General features: G+C 40.6%; 1 protein-coding gene across 2 annotated transcripts in view; it reads left to right on the plus strand.

The window, feature by feature from the left end:
• The window catches only part of AFF4 (ALF transcription elongation factor 4), a 145,676-nt gene that overhangs the window by 68,990 nt on the left and 51,291 nt on the right, over positions 1-25,395 (plus strand). For both annotated transcript variants that reach the window (XM_089673041.1, XM_089673042.1), the window contains 5 exons: positions 12,789-13,547; positions 16,177-16,221; positions 17,630-17,716; positions 21,058-21,085; positions 22,389-22,437. In XM_089673041.1, coding sequence (XP_089529167.1) covers positions 12,789-13,547; positions 16,177-16,221; positions 17,630-17,716; positions 21,058-21,085; positions 22,389-22,437 — 968 coding nt within the window. The remainder of the gene's footprint in view (positions 1-12,788; positions 13,548-16,176; positions 16,222-17,629; positions 17,717-21,057; positions 21,086-22,388; positions 22,438-25,395) is intronic.

A 25,395-nucleotide genomic window follows, 5' to 3' on the forward strand; every position in this document is an offset into this window, starting at 1 on the left:
CTAGCATACACAATACTTGTAAGGTACATTACATGCCTTGACTTGTAGGTTTCTTGTCTGTGCTATTATGTATCATTGGAATTTCTGTCTTTCCAAAGTTGAAATCATTTAATTGTTTCCGGATTAAGAGCACAGTTTTCCAGGCTTCATATATTGTTAGGTGTAATCTGTAGATTTATTGCGAAAGCGCAGACTGGATAAACATGATGAAGTAAACATATATTGCCATTGACACTACAGCTTTAATAAAAGCTCAGTACCTTTTTATCAGATATAGCTCCTGTAAAGTTCACTCATTCTGATAAGAATGGGTAGGTCTAGGCATGGATTTTATCTTTGCTGTGTATGCACATGTGGAATGTGAAAATTGATTCAAACAACTATGACAGACAGTTACTATGACATTGTTTAAATCAGAACTTCACCCAAAATGGAAAGTTCTGCTCTTCCTTGTATCCCCCCTCCTCTGCCACATTTGGAATAAACTTTATTTGAGGGGGGAGACACCCAGTTTTGACAGGTACCTGCTCCCACTCCCTGTCGGATCACCATGGTGGATCCACCAATAGTTCTACTCCCTCCTTGTTTCAACGTTCTGGGACATGTCACAGGTCCCAGAAGGCTGCGGGACTGTTTGCAAAGCACAGCGTGGCTTGCATCTGTGCATTGGGAAGCCAGCTGTAAAGCCGCAAGGAGTCACTGCCAGCTGCCCACAGTTATGCTGCTGCCAGAGACCTGAATATTATTGAAAAACTGGCCTGGGTGAGGACGCGGTTGATTCAAATAAATATGTTTACTGCTTACTTGCAGAAGGATTTGTAATTCCGTTCAGCTGACCTTGTGATATTTTACCCACAACTGCATAGCAAGGAGGTTATTTTGGTATTTGTTCAACAATGCATCTTCTCATACTGGACAATGAAACCGTATCACTTCTGTCCATTTAGCAGGTAGGTGATCTAGGAAGTGGCAGTGGCATCTTTTTTGGCTTTGGCAGAGTTATGTAAATCTTTGCAAATCACTAGTTCAATCTGAATTTATTGAAGATTATTTTATAGAATAACTTGGGGATACAGTATGAAGAAATGGGGGGGGGTTAGAAATGATACAGTATAAACATAAACAGTGTTGCAGTCAAAAACATTTAGCATGAGTTATTGGGTCCAAACAAGACCCAATTTACAAATGTCCTATTTACAGCATGTTTGCATTTCATTGGTACATCAGCATTATTCACTCCAAGGTCAGATTGGAAGATTATCAAATTTACATTTTGAGTTGCCATTAATTCAAGGATTTTTCATGAAATATTCATGAATTTATTTTATGTGCAACACACAGGTAAGGGTGAGTTGTGTGAGTTTTGGGGAAGAGGGCGTTGGGAGTAGGAAAGGATAATTTAGGGCTGATGTTGATGGAGGGTGGAAGTGAGTGAAATCTCTATTTAAATGTGTGAATGAGGGAGGAGTAAAAGATCCTCCTTCTGACACCATAGCTGTGGTCACTCTAAGGGAGTGGAGATTTTAGGGAGAAGATTGGTTGTCATAGAATTCGAGTCCTGTAAGACTGTCCAATCAGTTCAAGTATTATAACTCTGTTAATTGGGTTAATGAGCTAGGTGTAGTTTCATGTTGGAGATGCAGTCTAGTAGCTTTGGTATTTGTGAAGCGCCTGTGGCTGGAGTCACAGTTTGGGCAGCAGTAAGACATTGTTATAGGATATCTCGTTTGGCATGTTGTCGGGTTTTTTTTTTCTTCTTTCCAAATTCTTTGGAAGGTAAACAGTATTTCCTTTGTGTTTAAGCTTTTGCCTTCTGTCCTTCTTTAAGTCTGTGTCAAGATTTATTTTTATGTGGTCATGTGTTTAGATATTAGGTCTACTTTCCTTTTTCATTGTCCACCTAGAGCAGTGGTCTCCAAACTGCTGCCCTTTGTTTGCGCAGCCCTTGGGACACTCTTCCTCCAACTAACACCAATGATGAGGCACCATTCCTCCCACTGACAAAGTTGATGGGGCACTATTCCTCCCACTGACAGAGTTGATGGGGCAATATACTGTTCTTAACCTCTGAAACCAATAAGCAACTTACTCCCTTGTTATCTCTCGCCTTGTCTATTGTAACTCCCTCCTCATTGGCCTACCTAATCTCAGGCTATCCCCTCTTCAGTGTTTCATGAATGCTGCTGCCAGACTCATCCACCTTACTAACCGTTCCATATCTGCCATCCCTCTCTGCCAATCCCTCCACTGGCTTCCCATTGCCCAACAAATAAAATTCAAAACACTAACAACATATAAAGCCATTTATAACTCTGCCCAAAACTACTTCACCAATCTAGTCTCCACGACTTCTCCAGAGTCTCCCCCATCCTTTGGAACACTCTACCCCAATCTATTCGACTTTAGCCTACTCTGCCCACTTTTAGGCGATCTCTTCAGAGAAGCCTATCCTGCCTTCAGCTAATAATGGAATCTTCTATTCCTCCTATCAGTTCATCCCCCACAGTTATTACCTTTTGTACCACCAGCCCCTCCCTGTTAGATTGTAAGCTCCAAGGAGCAGGACCCTCCTAACCCTCGTGTATTGAACTGTATTGTCTCCCTTTATATTGTAAAGCGCTGAGCAAACTGTTGGCGCTATACAAATCCTGTATAATAATAATAATAATTATATTCCTCCCACTGACAGAGTTGATGGGAGCACTATTCCTCCCACTGACACAGTTGGTAGGGCACTACGTCCCTGGCCAAATGTTTTGCATCCTCTGCATATGTACACAGAAACGCTTGCCATAGTGTAGTATATAAATATAGCGTGATTTATTAAAAAAACAAAGTGCACTCACATTCAAAAGTGTCCTGCTGGGACACCACAGTAAAAAAAAAAACCTTGTTCTAATGTCTTTTCAATGTGTTCAGGAATTTCCAAGATGGCGGCTCGTAAACGTTCGGTTTAGAGGCTTGACGGCATTGGCCCACCCTACGTGTTGCTTTACGTCAAGGGTTGTTTTTACTGTGGTGTCCCAGCAGGACACTTTTAAATGTGAGTGCACTTTGTTTTTTTAACAAATCACACTATATTTATATACTACACTATGGCAAGGGTTTCTGTTTACATATGCAGAGGATATGTGGGATAAAGAGGAGACAAGACTGTTTGCAGCTGAGGAGGAAAGTGGAGTCATACATACAGTATACCTACCCGGGTTAAAAGGGAAAAAGCGGTATTTGACCTATGCAATTTGGGTCATATATGGAGGTGAGAGTATATATGTAAGTCTCTGCTGGAGGAGCACCTATAGGAATATATGTAGACATAAGCAATAAAGAGAGTCTGTTTGGGAACAAAATGTAAAGGTACGGATCAAGCACACGTTATGGACTTTTAAGTTGTATTTATTATATTTACCATTGTTGAACAATCACATGGTCTGGATGTTTTAAATCATATATAAGGTTATAGAGATCTGTGCGGCACTATTATATGACATATCTTCTGTGTGTGGAAACGCATGTAAGTGTCAGCAGCACTGGTATACACAGGAGATTGAGGAGTTATTTGTTGCGCTGACGTTTTATTTGTACACAGAGTAAGGTTTATAGCAGAAAGTTTGTTTACAATATTCTAAAGATTTTAGTTATTCTTTATGTTCCCCTCTTTCTATTTCTAGATCTAATTAAGTGTTCTTGCATGGCAAGACCACTTACTGTTATCTCACATATATATTCTTATTATAGCCAAATTTACCACCCTAACTCCTCCCACAGTTTTTACACTACATAGACAGTAATATACCGAAACGTGCGGATTGTTCCCGATTGGTGTGCTATTACGTTGTGGAACGTTTTGCCGAATGGTTCATGAAATATCAGCGTTTTTGTGGTGAAATTGGTCCCATAGGAATGAATGGCGGAATGTTCAAAACTAGAGTGGGAGCTGACAAAGCTAGAGTGGAAGCAGAAAAATCAGGATATGATTTCTAACTGCCATCACTCCCTCATTTTCAAGCCCACCTACACAAGTCTTATATCAAAACGTTCAGCTATCCCTGCTGCCACTAAAAATGTCCACGACTAAGCCATAGTCCTGATAGTTTTCACAATATGACCATTTGTTTGCAACTCACGCCGCCCATTGACATTCATTGAAACTCCACTCTAGCCACCTCAAATTTGAAGGGCAATTTCTAAACTGTGACTGTGCCTTCATTTTTAATATTTCAGAGACATACTATGCATCAAAATGTAGGTCTGAGTCTTGTGATTCTCACAATATAAAGCTCTTCGGTATAGGATTTATAATTTTTAAACTACAACCATTTGAAGACGGCAACCGCCAGTGAAGTGAGCAAGTTGGAGCAGTTTGTTTTTAACCGTTCTTCTCTGCCCTTGCTGTAGAGTGAGTTGCCCACTCCAGTTGTAGACTACTGGTGGAGGCAAGAACACTTCACACAATTTCCCCAGAAATTGTAGCTTTTCTAGTTGAGTATATCCTGGTAGCGTATTAATGGAAAATGGTGTAATTTCTTCAGTTTGTGCAAGTGTGTGTGTGTGTGTGTGTTTGTTTTTTCTCCTGTGTTCTGTGCTTTTTGTGTTTGAAAATAAACTCCATGTGAAAAGACAATACAAACATGGCATTGCCTTTTGTGTACATCCGTTTTATTTTGAGAAATTCTACATGGCTGCCCAAGATCCCTTTTTCAAAAAGGTGAATGCTTTAAGTTGTGGTTAAATTAGAATGTGTTGCATCAGACAGAATATACAGACTTATCTGATAGTGGGTGTCAGTACTGCTTGGAACAAAAAGTGCATAGGTAGTAACAGTAATTGCGGCTTCATAATGCATTATATTCATCTATACTACAGGAAATCAAGAGGATGAACAGGGAGCACTCTAACTTGAGGTTAGAGCATTTGCTCATAGTTGAAGTAGCATATTACTTGCTTCCTTTCCAAGACTAAATTTAGATTGGTTTCGTGGGGCTGCTTCTCCAATTTTGCTGTGAGAGAAAGAATTAATCCAAAATTACAACTGTATAAAAATCAGCTGAAAAAGGCAGTGCTATCCAAGCTGAACTGCAGCTGAATCGCACCACATGTGCTCCAAGAATCGCACTTGATAACCTAAGGAACTCTCTCTGCTTCTGTGTGAACCCAGCCTGAATCAATTTTGAATAGACATTTTAGATTCCTGGTTTCTGAGCTGTAACCCCTTTCTTTTACAGAGCTGGGGGGGGAGGCCCATGTCCAGACAGATCTTTTTTTTGGCTGTGGATAGAATTGGGAAGGGTTAGAACCTCTGTACGCTTTTAATTTGTTCTTTGAGTTTCCATTTGTGGAATTGCTTCACGCTTCTGTATATTTGACTGTTGCTAAGCCAGGTGTCAAAGTGCAAGCTCACTCTTTCCACATTCACTGGGCATCATCTTTTTGCGCTGAGCCAAGAGCATGTAATGTTCAGACTGTGACTGTACATTGATCAGACTGCAGGAAAAACACACTGCTAAGTGGATGGAAGATTTGATTATTTCACGTTAAGGGACACAGCTTTGAGCAGGACCAATTGGCACTCACTGTTCTGTCTCTTCCATCTCCAGCTGAAACATTGTGTTTTGTGCACTGGCAGAGGATAGTGTATGACAAGGAAGTCATTTTCAGGAAGGCAAGATTGGGACAGCCTAGGGTAATATGTCTTAGACCTCATAGTAAAACAGAAATATTGTGTGGAAAAATGTTTACAACAGGCGTTGGCTGTTTTAACATTCTATTCTGGCATACATTACCATGTGCACATATATATATAAATAGTTCTTGATCAGTATGAATAATATCAATGCTTGAACAATGTATCTAAAGTTAACCTAGGACCTAGTGAAATATGGCAGTGCAGACCTGTACATATTTAGTCATAACATTTTCAGTCATTTAAAATCTTTTTTTTTTTTTTCCAACATTTTGTTTCTCTTCAGTCATGTATATATGAAATATCACATACAGTGGCAAGAAAAGGTATGTGAACCCCTTGAAATGACCTGGTTTTCTACAGTAATTTGCCATGAAATATGATCTGTTCCTCATCTATGTCACAGCAATAGACAAACAGTGTGCGTAAGCTGATAAAACACAATTCTAATTTCTTGTCTCTTTATTGAACACACCCTTTAAACAGTCACAGTGCTGGAGGAAAAAGTTAACTTGTAGACTAATTACTTCAAAAAAAGCTAATTGGAGTTAGTAGTTTGCACCCCTGCAGTCCAGTTAATGAAATGAGTTTGAAGGTGTGGTTTAGAGCTACTGTGATAAGACACTCAAACATTTTAACAGCTTCCCGACCACCTGCCTGCAATGTACTGCGGACAGGCGGTAGCTGCAGACAAAGCGACGTACCCGTACGTTGCTTTGCTTTTTTTGGGTTTAGAGTGCCCATGCGCCCCCATCCCCCCCGCTGTCATTCGTTGTAGGAGGTGTATGTCAGCAGGTCTCGGCCAGTGATTTTGGCCAGGACTCTGCCGATCTTCTACAGCGAATGGAGGTGCAGAGCTGTGCCTGTATTTGTAAATACAGGTACAGGATCTAGCTGGTTCTTCTTTCCCTGGAACCATTTTGTTCCAGAGAGAGAACAAAGAGACATCACACATGAGTAAAAGCAGCACAATGCACCCACACATGTTAGATACATTTTAACCCCTTGATTGCCACATTTAACCCTTTGCCCCCCCTGCCAGTGCCATTAGTACAGTGTCAGTGTACAGTATTTTTCACTGATCACTGTATTAGTGCTACTAGCGACATCAGATCGCATCAGGGTCAGTTAGCGTCCCTCCCAGTTAGGGTCAGCTAGCGTTAGATTGTCCGCACACTATCTTACTCAAGCTAAAGGTCACCGATCACCGTCATTACTAGTATAGTGTTTGTACGGATCAATACTGTACATTGATCATGAACAAAACTATACCAGTGCCCCCCTGAGTATTCGTGTTCCCAAAAACAGCAGGATCATCCCCGTTCACTGCCAGCACTAGCGCTGAAATGCCAGGATAGCACCAAACCCCCCAAATGACCCCTTTTCTGAAAGCAGACATCCCAAGGAATTTGATAAGAAGCATGGTGAGTAGTTTGCAGATCTCGTTTGTCGCCACATGTTTTGGCAAAAATGAAAGAAGAAAACAAAAATATTTTTTTTCTTTTCTTTTTCTATATTTCAAAACCTTATGAGAAAGAATGAGATCTACAAAATACTCACCATGCCTCTTTTTAAATTCCTTGGGGTGTCTACTTTCCAAAAATGGGTCATTTGGGGGGGGGGGGGGGGGGGGTTGGTGTTATCCTGGCATTTCATGCTCTCCGAATCTGTGATAGGTAGTGAGGAAGTTATGCAGCTTCAGGCTTTCAAAGTGGTCATTGGATTTTCAGGCTCCTTTTTGTGGCTAGGCTCCCAAAAAGTCTAACACGTATCTCCATACTTTGTTAAAAGTAGCAGAATGTATTTTGGGGTGTAATTCCAAATATACCCATGGCTTGTGTGAGCAATATATCATTTAAGTGACAACTTTGTGTAAAAAAAAAAAAAATAAAATAAAAATGTTTTGTCATTTTCCAAAGACTTGTGGAAAAAAATAAATCTTCCATGGACTCAATATGCCTCTCAGCATAAGGCTTAGGGTGTCTGCTTTCCGAAAAGGTGTCTGTTGGGGGTGTTTGGTGGTCTTGGTATTTTAACACCTCAAGAAATGTGATGGGCAGTCAGAAAGTAAAAGCTGTGTAAATTCCATTCTATATACCATAGTTTGTAGATGCTATAACTTTCACACAAAGCAATCAATATACACTTATTGGGATTTTCTTTTTATACCAAGGACATGTAGCAGAACACATTTTGGCCTAAATTTATGATGAAATTTTAGGTCTTTTGGATATTTTTTGGTCTTTTTTTTTGTTTATAGCATGAAAATAAGTTCACAGGTGATCAAATACCACCAAAAGAAAGATATATTTGTGTGAAAAAAAGGACAGAAATTTAATTTATGTACAGTATTGCATGACCGCGCAATTGTCCGTTAAACTAGTGCAGCGCTCCTGGATTTTAACCTCTACTATTTAGCTGCCCAACTGTCTTATTTTTTCCACTTGGACAAAGGAGATAAAAAACGTCTCGCCTTGGTGTGCGCACCATCGTTTTCTTGAGCTACTGATCCCTTTCAACTTCTGTTAAAGGGTATGCGAGACCCCTCTAATATGGGTGGCCACAAGGGTTACTGTACTGCCTCTGGAAGATCTGGTCCCTAGCCTCTTGTAAGCTGCAAACCCCTTCTATACACACCTACACTCCTCTATGGGACAACCCGTGCCTCCCTCAGCTGCTCACTGTCCCTGTCTTTCATCTATGGATCAACAGAGGAATTCTGTACATCTCTCAGGTGTTCACCACTGCTGGCATTAAACCCTTTCAAGACCTCAAATCAGAATTTGACCTTCCTAACTTTGTTATTCCGTTTATCTCCAGCTCTGACACATGCTGTATGCCCAATTTGGTGACTCTATCCCACATCTGGACTCTCTATACCTTATGGATGTGATGTTGGTTACGGAATCTAAAAAACTTGCGTCCATGTTCTAAAATGATCTTCTCTTACCTCCTGTATCGATCTTGGTGTATCATCTTAAGTCCTGATGGGAGGTTGACGTGGGGGAGCTGGATGATGGGGTGTGGGAGAAGGTCTTATACCCGAGTAAACTGATCTCCTTAAAACTGTCAGATCGTCTTACCCACCTGTATATACTTCATAGAACCGATTTAACGCCTATCCGGCTATCCAGATACTGGCCACAATATAGTCCGCTTTGTCCTAGATGCAGGGTTTCCAATAGTATCTTATATCATCTCATATGGTCTTGCTCAATTATTCAGTGGTATTGGGTTCAGGTGGTTGGTTCCTCCATGACAAGATGGGTTAACCCCTCACTCTATGCCCTAAGCAATGTTTACTGGGTCTGTTCCCCGACTCTGAAATTGATACATTTCAGACTATTTTCTTACAGGAAACTCTCTTTATGACCAGATTACTAGTTGCTCATACTTGGCTTCGAGCACTACTATCCCTCTTTGGGTTGCTGCGATAAATAGTATATTATCATATAGGAAGGTTATCTACATGCATAGAGGATCCCCTGACAAATATCATAAAATATGGAATAAATGGCTCGACTGCTTCTACTTGTGATGTGAAATTACAGTTTGCTTACGTTTGTCCCTCTTTTGTTATTTGCATCTATTCATGTGATATTTGTACCTTAGTGGATGGACTTGATAGTTTTATTTAGTTTGCATATGGCAAGTATATTTTCGATGGTGTAATTGTACTTTTTGTCACTATACTGGTCTCGTTTTTGTTTGCTATATAATGTGGTTACATATCTTCTCTTAAAGAGTTTGCTTGTTGAAAAAAAAAAAAAAAAGAAGAAAAGTAATGTGTTATACTTACTGTCCATTCTAACACTAGTGGTCAATTTAGAAGCAGTGGAAAATTTACTCCTTTGCGTTGGTGATCAGTGAAGGTGGGTAGATCCATCCGCCATTGTTCTAAGCTCAAGGACCACCTAGCAGCTCAGGAGGAACCCTAGTTGAGGAACACTGGTCTAGAGTGTTACACCTCCAGCTTCTTCACCTTCTACTTCTGTCTGTTAACCCTTTGAGGACCAAAGGACGTATTTGTCCCATGTTTTTAATTGCCTGTATCATCTGATTAAGAACTTAAAATACTTTCTTTTTTTTTTGGTTTGAGCCAAAATATTAGTTCTTATCAACAAATGGATCTAGCTTTTTGCCAATTATTTCATGAAATGGCTTAGTTACAGCAACTGAAGTGTACGAACTTTAAAAACAAAAAAATTATTATTTTGGCGTTCTGTAATCTTATGGTCCTCAAAGGGTTAAGGCAGAGCTTTATAACTTTTCAGCTTGAAAGGTCAGACATGTGTAGAGCTAATGCTGGCTTTTCTCAGAAATCAGCCCATCGTTCTCTGCAAAAATGTTATAGATGCACACAGCTTTATATGTATATTTGTAAAAATAGGACTTTATAAAAATACCAAAATACATGGTGATTTCAAACATTCTTAACAACTTAAAAATCCCTTTTAATTTATTTCTATTTAAAGTAAAAGAAAAAAATGGCAGTAATATGCTACAAACCAGTTTTTTTGTACCAGCTTTTTTTTTATTTTTTTTTTTATTTTAGTACTAAACTCCAGCCAACTTAAAGTGGTTCTAAAGCCTAAACATTTTTTACCTTAATGCATTTTTGCATTAAGATTAAAAAATGTTTTAGGCATCTGTTTTGGCTCCTTCCCATACGGGCACTGGACAGAAAGGAGGAGCCAGAAGCGCTCCGAGGTACCCGAGAGGAGGAGGTTGAGGCCGGAATTGCACAGAGCAGGAAAATATAATCTATATAATGTTTATTTTTTCATTTACAATCACTTTAATTTTTTAAGGCGTTATATGTCACATACAAAAATCTACCTAAAGTTGCAGCTTTGTTGTGCATCCACAATTTATTCTGGCCATTGAAATTAATGAACGCCCAAGTTCTTGATGCATCTAGCGTTTAAGCGTGTTTAGGTGTGCCAGGCGTTTTCTATGCCAAAATTCCACTGCTCCTGAACACGTTGGCAGCGGGGTTTTTTTCTGCTTCTAAATGTCCCTTGCCTGTAAACACTTGTAAATATCTATGTGTGGACACACAGGCTAACATTGAAGGGCATTTGGAGGCAGAAAAAGATGCATCTAAAAGTGACATTTAAAATGTCCAGTGTGCATCAGGCCTAAGGGTTTACATCAGGTTGCATCTGATTCTGACAATATTCCCTAATGAGTAAGTGACAATCATGCAGGCATTCTTGTTTCAGAATATTCTGTTTACTTGTCCCAGGTCAGTAGATAATGTAGCAAGTATGAAGGTGACATTCCCATAGAGTGAACTTTTGTAAAATAACTTGGCAGTGACTGCCCACATGTTTCTACCCTAACCTGTTCACCTAAAGCAGGCCATAGACGAGTTGAAAACTGAACAAAAATTCTTGGTCGGTTTCTTTTTTTTTTTTTTTTTTTTTTTATGCACCATTGGCATGCCAGCTTTGACACATGATTTTCGTGTCTCAATCAAAAGTGCCTGATCCAACATGCTGCGATCCAATGGAACAAATGATGGCACAATGGTATACACCATTTTTATATTTTGATTAACAGAACGTTTGGTCTTCGTCTCGCCTATGGCCTGCCTAAATCTCTGTCCTTTATTTATTACAGGTACTTTTATTGCGCCGTCAGTTTACACAGCTCTTTACATATATATTGTACATTCACATCAGTCCCTAAACCTCAAGGGGTGTACAATCTGTCCTTAACCTCCCTGGCGGTATTCCCGAGCTACACTCAGGGTTAACTTTCAGTACCAGAAGCGATAACCCTGAGCTACACTCGGGATTACCCTGCAGCGTTGCTCTGGGATTCCCTCTTGCACTTACCTTGTCTTTCGCTCCCGCGATTTTCCCCCTGCAGCATCCCCCCGGCCAGCTCAACCGGCCAATGCCGGCATCTGTCTTCCGGGTTCTGGTCCCTGTGAGCGTCGGGACGAATGGGGGCCGGAACCGGTGGGAAATTTAAAAATGTTAAGTGGTTTTGGTTTGATTACATTATTGAATTAAATTTATAATTATATTATTTTTTATGATTATTTATTATATTATAATTTATGATTTCGTGTTTCAAATTTTATCATACCCGGAATGTTTACTAGACTCGTTTGGACAAATTTCAGTGAGTCCTAAAAATTACAGGCCTACAATAAAAAAACGACATATTTCCATGCACAAAAATTTACCGCTTTGAGCACAGAAATATTGACATAATCAGACCGCTAGGGAGGTTAATCCCCTTTGTAATATTTAGGGCCTGTGTCTATGGGCTTTGCAGTTATTTTAATGACCAGTTGCAGTTTCCAGTATTTTTGAGATTGGTTTGAGACACTAAGATTGAGTGCATTGCAGGTGCATTTGACCTGGAGTTGACCACCTTCTAGCTTGTATTTGACCCCCTTCATTATCTTTCTGTTGACTTTTATTCAGAGAGGAGTTCCACCACAATCAACAGTCAACACAGATCCTTAACCAGTTAACCAGTGATGTCACTTTGTTAGAGTAGATCAGCTGGATAAAGAATAACTGATGTTGTGTTTATGTGGCAGTGTGTTACAGCTGTCTGTAGGAAAGCCCAGCTTGTAATTAGAATTTTGTTGGTGTTGTCTGGTGACCCCCTCTCTTCATATTCAACTGGTGCCATCATCATTTAACCAGGTTTATTGCTCTGAAGAAATTTGGTCTCCCTATAAACAATTTATTAATAGTTAAATAATATTCAAAATTGTCACAACATACAGTAGAATATCTTAGATAATACTGTGACATTTATGTAAAAAGTTTCAGCTGCTAGACTGGTCATTGAAGAAAGGAAATGCTGCTTTTTGTCTGGCCCACTGAACTTCCTGTGTTGATTGTTGGGACACAGGCAGTTGACTTTTGTCTCTGACAGGAGAGTTTGCACTCAGCTGCATACCCAATGTTTTGTGTGCTTATTTTTAGCAAAGATTAACGTTTAAGATTTTATAGTGTGTGTTTTTTGTTTTTGTTATTTTTTTGTTCTTTAAAAGTATCCTTTTTTTTTTTTTTTTTTTTTTTAATTTCTTCATTGATCTTAAATGTCTAAACTTTTTTTTTTTCCTGAATTTTAGACAAGCAAGGAAGATAAATTATCCAACCGTATCCAGAGCATGCTGGGAAACTACGATGAGATGAAAGAAATGATAAGTGACCGACCTTTGCCGATTGAGATTCCCAAGCACACTGTTCCTCCCCCACCCTCGGATGATAAATCTGGACAGGGTTTCTTTACGGATCAGAGACTTAGTAACTCTCACCAGAGCAGTAAATGGACTCCTGTGGGCCCAGCACCAAGCACTTCTCAGTCCCAGAAACGGTCCTCATCTAGTGCCCAGGGAGGACACAGCAGGAGTAGTGGTGGCAGCAGCAGTAGTCAAAGACATGACAGAGAGTCTTACAGCAGTAGCCGTAAAAAAGGGCAACATGGATCAGATCACTCTAAATCTCGTTCCATCAGTCCCGCAAAACAGTCTTCATTAAATTCTAGTCATTCCCGTTCTCATGGGAATGATCACCATAGCAAGGATCGTCCGCGCTCTAAATCTCCAAGAGACCCTGATGCTAACTGGGATTCTCCTTCTCGAGCACCTTCGTTTTCAAGTGGGCAGCATTCCACCCAGGCTTTCCCCCCATCGCTAATGTCTAAGTCTAGCTCAATGCTGCAGAAACCTACAGCTTATGTACGTCCCATGGATGGGCCAGAGTCTATGGAACAAAAACAGTCTTCTGAACACTACAGCAGCCAGTCTCAAGGCAACAGTATGAGTGAACTAAAATCAAACAGCAAAGCACATTTAACAAAGTTGAAGATACCTTCCCAGCCTCTAGATGTAAGTTACTTTTAAGTTTATGTTCAAACTGCTCTTTTTATGTCATATTTCTTCATATGGTATTTAAAGCCCAACTTCAGGCCCAGACAGCCACAGGACATGCAGGGTCTTCTTCTCTTAAGATACAGAGAGTACCTCTAACACAGTGGTCGGCAAGCCGCGGCTCGCGAGCCACATGCGGCTCTTTACAAGCTTAAATGCGGCTCTTCTGTGTGCCGGGCGCCCGCTCCCCTCCCTCCCCTCCCTCCTCTTGGACGGGCGTGTTCCGGGCGGCCGCCCCCTCACCTCCCCTCCCCTCCCCTCCCCTCCCTCCTCTCGGACGGCCGCCCGCTCCCCTCCCTCCTCTCGGGCGGCCGCCCCAAAAGTCAGGACTCTGCAGCTGTCAGGATGTAGGCGGGGCAGCCAGGATGTAGGTGGGGCAGCGTGACGAACTCCTCTCCTCTCACAGTCCGCCCTGAAGACCAGAACGGCGCGGGAAGCACGACGAGAGGAACGCGCGGAGCAAAGGTAAGTGAATTGACACAGGGGGGACTTACTATATGGGGGATGAATTACTATATGGGGGACTTACTATATGGGGGGGGACTTACTATATGGGGGGGGACTTACTATATGGGGGATGAATTACTATATGGGGGATGAATTACTATATGGGGGGGACTTACTATATGGGGGGTGACTTACTATATGGGGGGGGGACTTACTATATGGGGGACTTACTATATGGGGGATGAATTACTATATGGGGGATGAATTACTATATGGGGGATGAATTACTATGGGGGATGAATTACTATATGGGGGATGAATTACTATATGGGGGATGAATTACTATATGGGGGATGAATTACTATATGGGGGATGAATTACTATATGGGGGATGAATTACTATATGGGGGATGAATTACTATGGGGGATGAATTACTATGGGGGATGAATTACTATATGGGAGATGTATTTTCAGTTTTAAAAATGTGGCTCTCAAAATAAATTTCAATCGTGGTTTTGGCGAGATTTGGCTCAGTTGAAAAAAAGGTTGCCCACCACTGCTCTAACATAACGATGTCAGCAACAATTTATTCATTGTTACTTTGATTGCAGGGTTCCATGGTGACACCCTCTCAGTGGACAGATATATGATGCCCAGCTTCTACCCAGCTTCATTTAACCCTGATAGAGAGCTTGGATTAGGTCTAGTTAAGAACAAAAATGCATGTATATGCTATGATCATTTGTGAAAAAAGTTGTTTGATGTTTAAGATATGCTCCCTCTTTCAGTTACTATCCAATCTCTGTGACTTTGTAATCAAACCTACATGAAGTTATTTAACTGTTAAAAACAAATTGTCAAGAGAAATGCTGGACCTGCAATTTCTGGTTGTCTTCTGGAAGTGCCAGTTGCCTGGCTGTCATGCATATCTGCTGATTTTGAAGCATTCAATACTAGTGGCCCAGGATAAGTTTTCAAGACAAGCTTTTTGAATTCACTTACTGTTTACTTTTTCAGTGAGTTAGTGACTCTGAAAGTATTGAAGCCAGGAACAGCCATATAAATAACATTTATCTTATGTCAGGTTTTTTTACAAGTGTTTATATTGTAGAGAGGTGTTTACATATAAGGTTTGTGTGCCAAACTGGAGATGGGAGAGATTGGTTCTGGCTCATAAGGGAGTATTTACTGGTCCTAAGTCCAGTTCACACCACAATTTCTACGTTCTGGATGCATTTCTGCATGTGCATTTTTTCCCCATCTTTTTTTTTTTTTTTTCTTTCATCTTAATTCAGGACATGGGCATTCCAGTCCATTTTTTATGTGTTTTGCTGCATTCAATACAGAAAAGAGGAAGCATGTTCCACTCTTGTTGACTGCATTGAGAATGCACTGCACTGGTGTTGAACTAGGGAAGAAAAATATATTTTAAATATATTCTTCCCAAATATATTGACATATATTTGAAATGCTACAATTTTGGCCGTATTCAATATTGGCCGTATTACTCTCTCTCTCTCTCTCTCTCTCTCTCTCTCTCTCTCTCTCTCTCTCTCTCTCTCTCTCTCTCTCTCTCTCTCTCTCTCTCTCTCTCTCTCTCTCTCTCTCTCTCTCTCTCTCTCTCTCACATTGTAGGTGCATTCCCACTCTGAGAGACAGAATTTAAAAAAATCAGGAAATCACATTGTATGATTTTTAAAGAATTTATTTGTCTTGCACTGCTGAACATAAGTATTTGAACACCTGAGAAACAGCAAGAATTCTGTCTCTCAAAGACCTGTTACTGTGCCTTCAAAAATGGCCTGGAACTGCTGCTGGCAATGGAAGAGCATATTTGTTACTCCTTTAAAGAGCCTCTTGGCTCTTCGATTGCATCCACCAACTCCTCCAATCTACAGTAATTAGTCATTTGCCACTTATAGCACATTCTGGAAAATGTTACTGTTGTGTGGAGCATTGTAAGTTTGAAGCTGCTTCAGCCCTTGACCTATCATGGTATCTACTGCAAGCTGAACCATTGTAGCATTACATGTAATATAAACATAGTGAAGATTTTGCCTTATTTTGTGATAACATGTTTGCACTATGTGTTCTACAACCTTGAATAGATAATGTTATGGATATTTCTCTGTTACACAGGCTTCTGCATCCGGTGATGTGAGCTGTGTGGATGAAATTCTTAAAGTAAGTATATTTTAGGTCTTGGCAAGAAGGATAAACTGTATCTTTGAAATAAAAGTGAAAATTAAAGGTTATGCCACTTCAAATGCCTCGTTGATTTAATTACATCAGTGCTAATGACCATAAATTATTATTTTTTTCCAGAGTTTGTAAATGATCTTGTATAAACAAAACGATTTTCGGGAGCGGCATAAAGACAATCCCCTGCATAAGTTGAGCTAAGCCCAGTTCATTCCCCCTCCCCATTTCCTCTCTCCCATCCTCTGTGATGTGATGCTATCCATCTACTTTTCAGCAATGTTACAGTGGTACAAGGCAGGAAGATTTATTTACTTGATCTCCAGTCAGCTGAAAAAAATGCACCTTGCATTGGGCCCTTCCTCAAACTGCACAGTTTATTAGTTTGTTTTGACTTGGGGTATTGAATAAGGTGCAATACTTACCTTAGTCATGATTCACCTTTCAGTGAGCGCCACCCTCTGTTCTTTGATGCTCCTCTTATGTAGGCTGGTCTTTGATATTCTCAGGTACAATGTAGCAGTAGTTATCTGTATGCAGAAGCCCCATTGAAAGCTATTGGAGACTGACAGTTTCCACAGTTATGATTGGCCACTCCATGAGTAATTACATGTCAATGATTGGCCTTGGACACAGGCAGTCTGTGACATTCACCCAACATTCACTGGTGGTGAATTTTTCACTGTACATTAAAACACTGACCAGAAAACTTCACCTGCAGTGACTGTTTAGTGATTTCCATTAACATTCACTGCTTTATAAAATATCAGACTGCAAAAAAAAATTGTAGTTGCCATGGAGGGAATATTTTTTCATTTTCTGAACAAGACTGGAATTGAAATGTATGTATTAACAATAGTAAGAATACGATCCACCTACAAAAATGCAGAAGGAATAAAATTTGGTTGAAAAATCGACAATTTTTCAGTTTGCTTTTTTACCTTAATCCATTCTATGCATTAAGGTAAAAACCTTCTGGGTGCAGCCTCCCTTTATACTTACCAGAGCCCTCTCTCGATCCATCGACGTGTATATGAGAAGCAGCTCTCCTGAGTGTCTGTCTCCTCTTTGGCTCACACAGCAGCAGGAGCCATTGGCCTTTAGGCCTCATTCACACCATACTCGCAGAAAAACTGATGGAAACTGAAGTGCAGATTTTACTTGCAGAGACATCAGTTTACATCAGTTTTTATGCACGCTTTAATGAGTTTTATACATGTTGCAGATTCCTACGCAGAAAGAAAATCTGGACGTGATACTAGTGTTGTGGAGTGAACAGGGCACACAGAGAACAATGGTTTTAATTTTGCCTTTGCAGAAAAACTGACAGCTCTGCACCATGGCGTGAACAGGCCCTTAGTATTACTTTAACTGATATTCTTTATTTTTTCAGGAAATGACACATTCATGGCCTCCACCCTTGACAGCGATTCACACCCCTTGCAAAACTGAGCCCTCTAAATTCCCATTCCCAACAAAGGTTAGATTTTTTGTATTTAGTTTTAAAAAATGCCATATTTATCCTTTGTGTGCGAAGGTTAAATTGTCACTAAACTCCTCATTTCTGCGTAAGTATTTGAAGTGTTTACATTAAGAGGACTGCTTTTTCTGTTATGAAAATGGTGAAAGGTTTATGCTTTTCCATTCTGAAAATAGAAAATGTAATTTTTAAGGATTTAAATGGTTCCTACATTTGTAGTAGTACTCTCTGAAGGCAGTGTAACTTCAGCACCTACACAGTATATGTATTTACCATAAGTTGGCTTTTAGGTCAGTGCCTATGTTCAATTTATTTCCAGTAAAAAGTTTCAATTTCAAAAGTCAATAGAAAATGTTTGCCTGTTCACTGAACTGGTTGAATGTGTCTTGTGCAGAGGGCCTTCTAAACGATGAGTTTTGTACAGGGGTGGTGCAGGCTCAGTGACGAGAAGGGGAGTTGAGGCATACTGTTGAGAGGGGGAGGTGCAGGGGGTGAGAGTGGGTGTGCTGGGGGAAAGGGCTTGGAGAGACGGGATTGTTTAGAGATGTGTGCAGGCACGGTAGTGAGTTGTGGTTTGCATGGGGTTTGGAAAAGGCTAGGGGCATTTTGGTGTGGTGGTAATGCAGGCACTATGGTGAGAGGAGGGGTGCAGGCATGGGAGTGAGATGGTGCTTGAAAGAAGGGATGATTTGGTAGGCATGGTGATTATATGTGGTATGGAGGGGTTCAGGCATGGTAGTGAGAGGGGGGGTGCAGTGGGAGTGAGTTAAGGTGCTAGGGAGTGTGGAGATGGAGGCTACACGGAATGGGAGATTCATGTGTGTGGTGAAACCAAGGGGGCAGAGGAGAGAACTAAGAGGATATGGGGAAGGATGGGATAAAAAGGAAGGATGCAGGTAAAAGCTAGGATAATGCTAAGGGTAATGCAGGTAATGGGAGGGGAGTTTGAAACCGCAGTCAGCCGGACCGTCGTGTCTGAGCAAAAATGCTGGAGCTGTGGACAGAGCAGGAGATCGGGCAGATGCAGTTTGGGTCCAGTGATTGAATGAGAAGGGAAAAGCTGTTAGTGTAGTGTCATAGCAGGGGCAAAGAGGGATCAGGCAGAGGCAGTGACAGCAATATGAAGAGATATGTTGGTGATTGAGTGGAGTAGGAGTGGAAATAAGCATCACAAGTGTGGTGATGGAGGAGAGTGCTGGAGATATGGACAAAGAGGGAGATTAGCTAGTAGTGGAGACTTCCCAGGTATACCTATCTTGATGATATATCTATCTGTTGCTTCGTCTCAAGCCAGCCCAGTCTTTGCCAGCTGCCAAATCAGAGAGAGCAGCCTCCTCCTTACAAAGGATTGGCATGGAGGAGGTGCAAGGTGCTGAGAGGAAGGGGTGGGCTTGCAGGCACTGGAGCCCACTGAAGAAGTCAGAAGTAGAAATTGAAGTGCTAGCTGTGCATATGCTAATTTGCAGCCATCTTTTATCAAGAAATTCAACGTGGCTTCCACGGTTACAAAACCTACGGTGCTTTATGCCCCATTTGAAGCCCCTGATTTCTGTGAAATTACAGATTTTTCTTCTTGGTTAAGTACTTCCAAACAGTTAGCTACTCTATACATTGAGGATCCATGTACACTGGCTTAAAAAACTGCTGCCCCATTAGAAGCAACTAATGTTGTGCTATGTGTCCAGGCACATTAGGTCGTCTAGAGGCATATTTTAAGCGCTGCATTTAGAGGCAGAAAAAAAACGTTTTATGTTTTTGAGAGCGTTTTTCTGACAGAAACAAAAGCTAGTACAAAAAAAAGCTCAAAATTGGCATTTTTGTTTCCACCAAGACCACTGGAAAAAAGCCAGTGTGCATGGACCCTTATAGCTTTCACAATACTTTGAAAAACTACAATCTTTATATGAGGCTGGAACGAAGGAGGAAACAGCTTCATTTTTACTTCTGTTATTCTTTAATAATAAGAATAGGATAACGCCTTACATATAGGTAGATATACACCATATTGCCAAAAGTATTGGGACATCCCTCCAAATCATTGGATTCAAGTGTCCCAATCACCTCCATGGCCACAGGTTTGTAAAATCAAACACCTAGGCATGCAGACTGCTTCTACAAACATTTGTGAAAGAATGGGTCACTCTCAGGAGCTCAGTGAATTCAAGCATGGTACCGTGATAGGTTGCCTCCTGTGCAATAAGTTCATCCGTGACATTTCCTTGCTACTAAATATTCCACGGTCAACTGTTTATTATTATAATACTGTGGTATTATAACAAAGTGGAAGCAACTGGGAACAACAGCAACTCAGCCACGAAGTGGTAGGCCACATAAAATGACAGAGCGGGGTCAGTGCATGTTGAGTGCACTGAAGACTCCAACTGTCTGCAGAGTCAATAGCTAAAGACCTCCAAAATTCATGTGGTCTTCAGATTAGCACAACAACAGTGTGCAGAGAGCTTCATGGAATGAGTTTCCATGGCTGAGCAGCTGCATCCAAGACTTCCATCACCAAGTGCACAGTAAAGCATCAAATGCAGCAGTGTAAAGCACGCCACCACTGAACTCTAGAGCACTGGAGACGTGTTCTCTGGAGTAACTAATCATGCTTCTCTGTCTGGCAATCTGATGAATGTGTCTGGGTTTGGTGGTTGCCAGGAGAGCAGTACTTTCCTAACTGCATTGTGTCAAGTGTAAAGATTGGTGGATGGGGAATTATGCTGTGGGGTTGTTTTTCAGGGGTTGGGCTTTGCCCCTTTGTTCCAGTGAAGGCGTCCTCAGACCAAGACATTTTGGACAATTTCATGCTCCCAACTTTGTGGGAACAGTTTGCGGATGGCCCCATGCGGAACAGGTTCCAACATGACTGCTCACCAGTGCACAAAGCAAGGTCCAAAAAGACATGGATGAGCGAGTTTGGGGTAAAGGAACTTGACTGGCCTGCACAGAGTCCTGACCTCCTTCCAGTAGAACACTTTTGGGATGAATTAGAGTGGAGACTACGAGCCAGGCCTTCTCATCCAACATCAGTGCCTGACCTCACAGACGCTTCTGGAAGAATGGTCAAACATTCCCATAGACACACTCCTAAACCTTGTGGACAGCCTTCCAGAAGAGTTGTAGCCTTGTATATTAGCAAATGGTGGGCCAACTCAATATTGAACCCTATGGACTAAGACTGGGATGCCATTAAAGTTCATGTGCATGTAAAGGCAGGCGTCCCAATACTTTTGGCAATATAGTGTATAGATAGATCACACTGTCTATTCAGGTTCCACAGCTTTTTATACCTGACATTACTTTTACGTCAACAGGTTGACCTTTTGTTCTCTTCTTTTTAGGAATCTAACTTTTCCACTACTGATCAAAGTGAGTAATGCATCCTACTAAACACATCTTTTTAAAAAGTATGATTTGCCAAATGTGATAGAGAACAAAATATGTTTAGTGTTCTACATCAGTGGTAGCTAGGAATGTAAAACTTTTTTTTTTATATATATATACTATATTTTTCCTTTCTGGTCACTTTTACTCTGTGCTTTTGCATAATTACGGCTGGTGTTGGTTGTGTCTATTGGCCAACAGTGCTTTTCCATTGTCAATTTTACTTTCCAAAACACTTTAAACACCTCTAGTTTCGCAAAAAATAGGGAGGGATATAACTGAGATTGGTTCAAATTTGCATTAAACATGTCATTCATTTTGTTGTCAAGATGTTGAAGACATTGTTGATTGAATGTGACCAAAGGTACATGCAAATGTAAACATTTTACTGCGAGACTGTGAAAATGCAAGAGAGGGTAGTAGATTTGGTTCAGTGCAAATAAGCTGTTAGGGAAAGCAGTGCAGGCTGCATCTGTGCCCCCTCTGTTATAAAGGCACTGATGTGGGATGTTTGTTGCTTACTTTCAAAGATGGTGCAAGCTTTAAAGTCCTGGAAGCATGTGTGGATAAAATCTCTGCTCTCTACATTTTAGAAATATACTAAATTGTTGTAGGGATTATCAGTCGAGCCAAAATTCTTTTCAAATGGATTAGTCCAGCAGTCCCTCACCAGCAATGCATAGAAGCATGAAAGAAAAGCATAGTTTGGAGGAGTATACATAAGCAAAATAAAACCAATGACAAGGTGAATTATACTATTATGCATATCATGATAATGTTGGTCCCCAAACAAATATTTAATAAGACATTATGCATGGATTGTAATTGAAACCAACCAATCATAAATGATCTTTTGGTTGTCTGACTACAATAAGCTCATTAAATCTGGTTGCTGTAGGTTAAGGTTAGGAATCATAAGTTCACTTATTTAACTACTTTAGCCCTCACATCTGTACACTACTTACAGACCAGAATGATAACTTTGTCATTACTTAATAAAATGGAAGGTCCACTTCCATGCTAGCCTCTTGCTACCCAAACAAGCTGTAAATAATTAACATTATATTTTGTAAGGCATAAGGTAAAAAAAAAAATCTTAGCAGGAATACAAGCATTTTTAGAAACCTGTCAAAAATGTTAACCCATTCCCACTCTTCAATACCTAGTCTTGGGTTGAAATGTTCTACTATGGTAATTTAATAGCTCATTTAATAAATAATGTGGGTTTACCTTTTAAAATTTGTTATATATTATTAATTTTTTTCTAATGAGCATATTTGTTTCACAGAACGATACAATGCATCAGCCAAAACTTCCAATGGACATCAGCCTAAATCGTAAGTTTTTGTGTTTAGGGGAATGAAAAAAAAAAAAAAAGCCTAGTTTGGTTAAACACAAATAATTATAAAATGTCGATACATGCTATATTACATTGTGTTCATACTTGCTTTGCCACCAGAGCATTAGTTTTTTTTAGATTGCAAAAAAAAAAAAAAAAACTGATTCTGCTTTTCGCTGCCCCTCCCTCCTTATCTGTGTTCCTGCTGCTGCATGACGTGTAGACTAGCCATTGCCACAGCTACTGAGCATGCTCAAGTGTCAGTTCCCTCCTAAGCTGTTCGTGTCTTTTTTTTTTTTTATCTGTTCAGCCTATGTGACTATACAAGGGTATGAACATTTTTGAAAAAACTACTTGTCCAAGGGACTAAATCTGTGTCCCAATCTACTTGTCCCTCATGACAATCTACTTGTCCGCGGGGTGCATTTCCTCCACGCCGGTGCGCCGTGACCGGCTCCAGGCTGGCTGGGGGGGGGGGAGGTGGCCGGGCTCCGGGGAGGAAGGGGACAGGGGCTTGGTAGGGCTGAAGCGGGGCTGGGCGCACGCTGCGACTCGACGAGGTGCCGTCTACACCCCCCCCCCTCCCCTCCCCACTGTCCTCTTGTATCGCTAAACACCATGGGAACAGGACATACTATACAATGGTGATTGATGGAGGTTTCACCTCCCTGTTATTTCCAGCACATACACACCATAGACACAGGCTGGAGGAGCACGGTGCAAACTGTGATTAGCAGAACCCTCTCTAGATATCTTTACAATGTGAACAAAATGAAAGATGTCAGTCAACACAAACTCCACCTATGCCATGTTACTGCTAGAAAAAAAAGAAAAAGCATTTCCTTTTAAATATAGAATTGTTATAAGCTTTAGAGCACTTTGTAGCTATTAATTTCAATTCCCTAATCTGAAAACGTTTTTTTTTAATGTCATGTGACTGACACAGCACCAATCAGCGCTGTGCAGACACATTCATATTCCATATGTCCTCTGCTACTATACATCAGCAGAGTACTGAAACTCCTCCCTCAGATCTTTCCCTGAGGACATACCTGGGAAACATCATTTGACATCTGAACAGCAATGATTAAATAAGGTACTCAGATGGGTTTTTTTTTTATATTAAATTAAATACAGTGGCATGATCTTTATACATAAATAGAAGGCATAATGGCAATTAAAATTTGTATGTTTAGTATCATTTTAAGTCGCTCTCTGTGTCTGGCTGTGCAGACTGATAGACTTTAACAAACTGGCATTTATTACCCTGTCACAGTGAAAGCTGGACTTGACAAGTGCAGTACTCAGTTAAAAATACCTTTGTATTTGTCTTTCCACTCAGTATACTCTTCCTGCACCAGGGATGTTGGTCTTCAAAAACTATGCTGTTTGACTTCCCTTCATCTTTTTGCTAGACTTCAAGAATGGCAAATTTTTCTCTGACTCCTCTCCTCCCCCTACATTTCCATCTCAGCTAGCTAGATTGCTTAACCTCCCTGGTGGTATTCCCGAGTGTAGCTCGGGGTAAAGTTTCAGTACCAAAAGCGGTAACCCCAAGCTTCACTCGGGAATACCCTGCAGCGTTGCTCAGGGATTCCTGTAGCACTTACCTTGTCCTGCACTCCCACGATGTGTCCCCTGCAGCGTCCCCGGCCGTCTCCTCCGGCCGATGCCGTCATCCGTCTGATGCCGTCATCCATCTTCCGGGTTCCGGTCCCTGCGAGTGTCGGGGCGTATGGGGGCCGGAAGCGGTGGGAAATTTGAAAATTTTAAAAACTGACATTCACAAAATACACTAAAATAACATAGTAAAACATTACTGATTCAAAGCATTTCACATATACTTTGTCCCCAGTGCTTTGTCCTGTGCCCTGCTTCATTTTTACTGTTCTTTCTGCCTGAAAACTTAGAAAAGTCCATGGCATTCAAAAAGCGTCCCTTTAGGTCAAAAGCCAGATTACAGCGATAGTAAATCAGAACCACTTGCAGAATTGAGTGATAATGATTTGTGGGGAAATTCGTCATCAGACACTGCAAACGATTCTGCGACTGATCTCAGCGATGTGCGAACGTGGTGCTATATTTCAAATTTCAGTGTTTTTGGTTTGATTATATTATTGAATTAAATGTATTATTATAATATTTTTTATGATTATTATATTATAATTTATGATTTCGTGTTTCAAGTTTTATTATACCCAGGATGTTTACTAGACTCTTGTTCGGACAGATTTCAGTGAGTTATTCCTAAAAATTACAGGACTACAATAAAAAAAGGCATATTTCCATGCAAAAAAATGTACCGCTTTCAGCACAGAAATATGGACATATTCATACCGCTAGGAAGGTTAATGAAGTTATATTTCTACCACCATTCTCGGCTAACCCATAGACATTTCTTCATGTTATCCCTAAAACCACAGGGTCACTTTCATGTATTGACTTTGTGACGGGCATTGTTTTTATTCCTTCATAACACTGTGTTCAGAGGGCTTTCAGATCATTCCCCACTCATAATGCAACTACTAGGTAGGTTACCGTTACACACCCCAGGTAACCCCGGTAACTAATTGCCTTGTGGCTAAATGTCAATCCTGTGACAATATTTACTACAACATTGTTGAGCTTACCTCTAGTGGTTATACCAATGTTCTTTTTGGATGGGATGTGTTTAGAACATCCCTGAGAGAAACGTTTTTTATAGAAATGAATGCCCATAAACCTGTCCTTAGTAGTCAAAAAGCTTACCATTGTCCAGAAGGCTCATCAGGCTAAGAGCACATATTTTGTAAATCAGAACACGTCCACTTATTCACTTTGGAATTCAGCACAAGAATAATATAAACAAGCTCTACGTACAAAAGCAGAATTTAAATTCTTTTTCTTTTTGGCCATTTTCTTTTAACCATCACTTTTTCATAACTCTTATGAGACCACCAAAAATCTTGATGCCCCT

This window comes from Staurois parvus, unplaced genomic scaffold (assembly GCF_062004578.1).
Source record: "Staurois parvus isolate SC_StPar_1 unplaced genomic scaffold, SC_StPar_1.0 ptg000133l, whole genome shotgun sequence".
NCBI classification, from domain to species: domain Eukaryota; kingdom Metazoa; phylum Chordata; class Amphibia; order Anura; family Ranidae; genus Staurois; species Staurois parvus.